The sequence below is a fragment of the Chrysemys picta genome, chromosome 8 (genome assembly GCF_011386835.1).
Source record: "Chrysemys picta bellii isolate R12L10 chromosome 8, ASM1138683v2, whole genome shotgun sequence".
Taxonomy (NCBI): domain Eukaryota; kingdom Metazoa; phylum Chordata; order Testudines; family Emydidae; genus Chrysemys; species Chrysemys picta.
In genome coordinates this window covers 56,947,981-56,953,980 of record NC_088798.1, presented here as the reverse complement: position 1 = coordinate 56,953,980, position 6,000 = coordinate 56,947,981, and the positions used below count along the sequence as shown (strand labels likewise).

General features: G+C 48.2%; 1 protein-coding gene across 1 annotated transcript in view; it reads left to right on the top strand.

Annotated features, from left to right (window-relative positions):
* The first annotated feature begins 517 nt into the window (after positions 1-517).
* LHX4 (LIM homeobox 4) overlaps positions 518-6,000 on the top strand; it is a 69,153-nt gene continuing 63,670 nt past the window's right edge. The window contains exon 1 of the mRNA XM_065554524.1: positions 518-725. Coding sequence (XP_065410596.1) covers positions 650-725 — 76 coding nt within the window. The 5' untranslated portion in view covers positions 518-649. The remainder of the gene's footprint in view (positions 726-6,000) is intronic.

Sequence of the window (6,000 nt, the reverse complement as noted above, 5' to 3'; positions counted from 1 at the left end):
CTGTGACTGACACAGGGATTTCTAGCGTGCCCCGGTGTAACAACCGTGGGGCGCCGCTCTTTCACCGGGGTAACCTCCCTTTTCAAGGGGCGCCAGGGCCAAACGGAAGGGCTGCGCAAACCCAGCAAGACAAGCAGCTCTGAGCCACCAACTGCCGCCGCTGCCTTTATAGCCCTCGAAGGGCAGGGGCGGGTCTAAATACCAGGTAACCACGCCCATACAGCACAGGCCGCGCCCACTTCGCCTGGTGGCCCCGCCCCTCGAATCTTTACCTGGGCTCTGTCCTTTGGGTGTCCCCGCCCCAGCTTCTGACATGATGTAAGGGGATTGGCTGGAGGGGGCGGGGCCTCCCTGCGGAAAGTGACGTCACGCTCACTCCCTGCAGTGTGAATGAATCAAACCTGCCTTCTGGGGACCAGCATTCCAGCGAAAAGAGCTGCTGCAGCATCACTTTAACCCAGGATACACTAACCCAGGATAGCAGGATCAAAAGGGATTTGAAACAGACCAGGGCTAAAGCAGGGCCACCTCAATCCTCCGGCACGTGCAGAAGGATCAGCCCTGATTGTACTTTAAACTTCATGTTTTATTTTATTTGTATAGAGAGAGAAAATAGAGCCGTTTATTTTTTATTTTCTATTTAAATAAAATGATGCAAAGCTCAGCACTCACTACAGAAGGTTCTGTCAAGGGGCTTCCAGAGATTCTTGGTGTACCAATGCAACGTAAGGATTTTTTCCCTCATTGATTTAATAATAAAGAAAACTGGCAATGATAGAAGCCTAAATGGTGCAGGGAGGGTGGCTAACTGCACTGTGAGATGTGGAGAGGCGGGGGGGGGGGGAGTACTTGAGAAATGTAAGACGGGTGGGTATTTCCATGTGAGGCAAATTCCTGCGAAGGGGCTGGATGAGGTTGGTTGCCTTCTTTTTAAAATACTAATAATATAGAGAGAAAAATAATAATACGCAACAGGGAAGGAAGTACCCGGAGAGCTTAGTGGAGTAGATATGCAGGATGATTGTGCTGATTGGGGAAGAGGAATAGGCAGCTAATGGGAAGTAAACAATCTTCCTAGATGAGAGCAAAATACTGGTCCCGCAGCCACATCAACTTTAAACCGCCTTGCAAGAAGTTGGGAGACCCTCTGAGCGCTGCATTCCAAGGGGGGAAATCTCCGGAAAGTGCACCCATCTCGCCCATTTGCTGCTAGGAGTGGGGAGACCCCAATGCAAGTCACCGCCGGGGAGTTTATTTGCAATCTGCTCTTCGGAAACACAGGTGGGGAGCTGGGGGAGCAGAGCCGCTGAGCTGCCTGGGGGAGATCCCAGGCCGTTGTTTTGTCAAATTGGAATTGAGGGTAGTGTAGCTCAGGCGAAGCTATGAACTCTGATCCAGGAATAGAGAGATGTTATATGCATAGGAGAGTCTAGTTGTGAACCCTAGCTCAGGAATATAGATATACTGTAAGCATATGTATGTATCTACACGTGTGTATATAATATAGCTATGCGTGTGCGTATGTATTATAATGTGTGTATGTACGTGTCTATGTGTTTGTGTGTGTATATATATCTATATCCACACGCTGGTATATATGTTGTTTGCGCATATATATATGGGGATATATATACGCACACTGATATATACGGCATGTGTTGATATATATACATACACACATAATATAGACACATTCATACTCCATAATATTCGTTGCTTGTCTTATGACCCCCTATTTCTTGCTCTGTTCCCAATGCTGAGCGCGCGGATCGGCCCCTCCTGTAGGCGATAGATGCTCTGGCCAAGGGCTGGCTCCCTGCGCCGGTCTGAATGCGGCGTCTCTCCCCCGCACTCGCGGCCCGTGTGCTCTGGTTAGACGGAGAACGGCCCTGGGGCATTGCCCCTCGGGTGGCCAGGGCAGCAGAGATGTCGCGTGCGGCTTTGCTCGGCGGGGCTTTGCCTGGTTTCTGGGGCTTTCCGCTGACACGTGAAATCAGCCGGACGCTCGGAAAAAACATGACATGTAAATGGCAGGGGAAACAGATCAAGAGTTTTCTGCAAATGCTGCCACAGGTCTCTGGCTAGCCGGGGCGCCGGCATGCGGATGTGTCGGTGTGTGCGTTGTTACACAGAACACCGTGTTGCTTGGCGTCGTACGGAGACTGCCCGCCTCGCGCGTTGAAGGGTTTCGCTTGGAGATCCTTTTGCTAACTCACTCCAGGCCCGGTCGCGTTTGCAGCCGGGAAGGAGGTCACACTGATGGGGGGTACTTTACACATCCCCTGCCGCCCTGCCCCCCAGATTAGTTCCTCTCGGGCGAGATCTCTCTGGAAAGTGATGGAGCGGGCTGACGTGTGGGGACAAGTTATAGGAAAAGTTAGGGGCCGTTCACACCTTGCTTGACTCGCAAGTCTTTGCTACCGTCTGAAACCCAGCAGAAAGGAAGTGCGGTTACTTTCTTGCGATAGCAGGGCACAAAAAGGGGTGGCAAGAAATGTCCGGGTATGATCTTGGTCGACGGAATAAGAAGAACGGGTTTCAGCTTCTGGACTGTTCCTTTGTTTGTATTTGATTGTTTGGAGCCTTCTAGATTTATCTGTCTACCTGTGGTGCCCTCTCCCCGGCTAGAAAACTGGGGTTTGCTTTACAGGCTGTAGGGAGCCATTACGACCTCGTTTTATTCTCCTTTATGATTCAGAGGGGAAATTTCCTCCTCTTGCTACTGAGTTTTAAAATCCGCCTCCAACCCAATCTCCCGAATTGAGAGAGAGAGAGAGAGAATTAACTGGACCCGGCCATTTATCCGGAGACAGACCTGTCTGTCAGAAATAGGGTCCAATTTATAGCTCGGGTCAGAGAATCTGTATTTATAATGAAGAGTCAGTTGGTTTAGATCAAATACGGCTAGGTTGTATGTCAAAAATCCTTAAAATCCCATTCTATCTATCTGTCCAAATATTGATATCTAGATCTAGACCGCTATTTAATGATGTATTTATACAGATCTTTCTCGTATACATATATAAATATACAGACCGTTATTTCGGTATATACACACAATTATCTATATATGTATAGAGAGATCTGTATCCGTACATAATTAAATACCTGTCTAGCTATATACCATTATGTATAGACGTATACAAATTATCTCCATTTCTTCGCATACACAATCTCTGTGCTGTATGTAGATAGATACTATATATACATCAATACAAATCTACGTGTATCTACATATATTGATCTATTTATATTTTTTCTACAAATATCTGGCTGTAAAAGTATCTGTGTATTTAGAGACAGATCTTTCTTGTTGAATAGCTTATTCACGCGTCTACTATATTCCATTGATCAATTCATTCTTTTTCAGTCACTTCCCGGCTCTTTGTATTTTGGTTGCTTACATTTCGATACCTAGGGGGTCACTGGCTGGCAGAGTTGAAATTCCTGACCCCGACAGGCAAAAGATGCTGTTTCCTTACCCTCCGCCTTCCCAGCGGTTGTGCTTGTGCATGGTGCTTTCTCCAGACTTGTAGATCAGGAAGGGCTCTGTGCCCGTCTCTGCTTGGACAGCGACCGGTTTTTAGGCAGTTCCTGGAACCCCCCTTCTCATGCTCCCGCTGGGCACTGGGGATCAGGTGAAAGACTGGGGGGCTGCAAAGGCTCTTGGGGTCATTTAGTCCAGATCCTGGTGGATTCTGGATTGGGCTGAATCTTGCTACTTTTCCTGCAGGAATCTCCTCCATTTAGTCTGGAGCGCTCCATCCCTTGGGTTTCCTGAGCAGTAGCCCCCGGATTCTCCCGATTTGCAACAATACTCTTTCCCCTCTCCCCCACCCCTAAAAAAACAACCCTGGCTTTGGAAATGTGCCCAGAGCAGCCCTGCCATAGCGGCTGAATGGAGAGTCTGAGTCAAACATCTCCAGAGAGAGGGGACAGGAGCGATCAGGGTAGCCGCGTTTCACCTCCGGCTCTTTTTATCTACTTCTCTCATCCTTTCTTCTGTTTGGGGGGGGGGGTGTTTGTATTTTGTTTGATTAAATACTTGCAAAAGCCGCGCAGAAAGCCCCCTGTGCGGGGATGAAAGATCTTTGCTTTCCAGTGACCCCTGGTTCAGATCCCTCTCCGTACCAATGAGGAGGCATGAGAAGGGGGTTGTCAATTTCACTAGCCCCCTTCCTTTGTGGTTGCTGTGGACTGTTCACCTCCCACCTTTGCTGTTCTAGGTATCAGCCACAGGGGGATTGTTTTTAATTGCTCTGGGTTAGCAATATTTTTTTCTACCAGTAAGAAACTGAGTCCGAGTCCGACACCGCTCTCCTCTTTCGTTCTCTGCAGTGTGCACCCCCTGCATTCTGTTTATCCCAGACAACGAAATACTGATTGTTCTAGGCAATGGTCGCCGTTAACAATTGTTTTAAATTCGACTAAACAAGTAACCGATAACGAATAGGGCGTGAGGAATGTCTTCCCCCACCCCTTACAATATCGCTCCCAGCAGGCGTGAGAGAAGGTCTAACAATTCCCTTCGATTCGGATTCGAGGAACCACCTGGCTTGAGAAGGAATATCACTTCTCAGATCGAAAAGGGCTGTAGGAGACACTGGGGATGAGAACAGCGGAGGCCTCCGTGTGAGGTCTGATTTCCCCTTTATACTGGGCGTCCTTGACCCCCTGCGTCCCAGGCAAGAGGGAAAATCACCCTGTACTATTTATGCCCACTTTGACCTGGCCTATGGCCAAATCCCAGGGCTCCCCACCCCTGGGCGATGTCCCCTTTCCTGGCCGGGAGCCAGTTTTAGCATCTTTGTAATGAAACTCCGTCCCCTTTCTAGCTACCTGGGACCCTTTTACACTAATCCGGCGGGGGAAGAAGTAGCTCAGGGATGTCTGGAAACGCTGTTTACAGGGCGTGTATGCCGACAACAAATTCTATATCCATCGATTAATTTTGCCCAATACACGATGCATCGACAGACAAGTACAGGAATATAGACACAAAATCTATCCACGCATCTCTAATTCAAATAGACTATCTCCATGGATCCAGGTGTAAAAACAATTACATTTATATATGTGTGAGGAGATAAATACGTTCTATCCATAGACAATTCGAATTAGATCTCTCTATAGAGAACTAGTTTATCTAGCGATCTGTATGTGGGGAGATAGAGACTGTGTATCGGTTTATGCGAAACAAATTCTACGTCAAGAAGAAACCAACACAGGTGAAATGTGTAATTTGCAAGATGCGCTGTGGAGGAAATCTTGTTATGCGTGTCCGTTTCTAGCCTTGTATTTGTGGATTAGTGTTGAAAAGGCTAAACCGATTGGGTTGGTTCGTAAAGTCTCATTTACTGTCTGTAAAAATGACCTGCCCTGGTCAGAACTTCATCCCAAACCGAATTGGGCAATGTACAGCCCGTCTCTGGGTTTAGCTCGCCTGAGGGTGAATCGTCTCTGGGCTGGGGCAGGGGTGTTGGAGGGGGTGCAGGACTTCGGAAATGTTCCCGTGCATTTTGGGAAGAGGCAATTTCCACCCGCCTACCCCCTGTGTCGCCTTTTGTTAATTTCGCGATTATCCCGCACATTCCCGCCGGTTCAAACCTTTCCCCCCTTCCTAGCAAGTCGTTGGCCCGGTAGATTATCAGCTTCAAAAGCCCCTCTCCAAGTTGGAAGAAATAAATGAAACCTATAGGATTTGTGGAGGGGGGGAAATTATTCCGATCCGGGAATCTCTCGTCTGTTTTGTATTTTTTCTCTCTCCTCATAGCCCATATTCGTACAGATGTATCTGGTATGAATTAGCTCCCTGGACTAGTGCAGGATTAAGCCGGGAAGGTGATGGGAAAAGACAAACGCCGACGCGCTTTTCTGGGGTTGTGTGTAGTTTTGCTCTGGTAATTTCCTTTCTCGCCCTCCGAACTCCTACAGTCCCGGCTCTTTCGGGCTGAGAAAAGAAACCTAGTTTTATTTCCTCACAAATTGCAGGAATTGCCC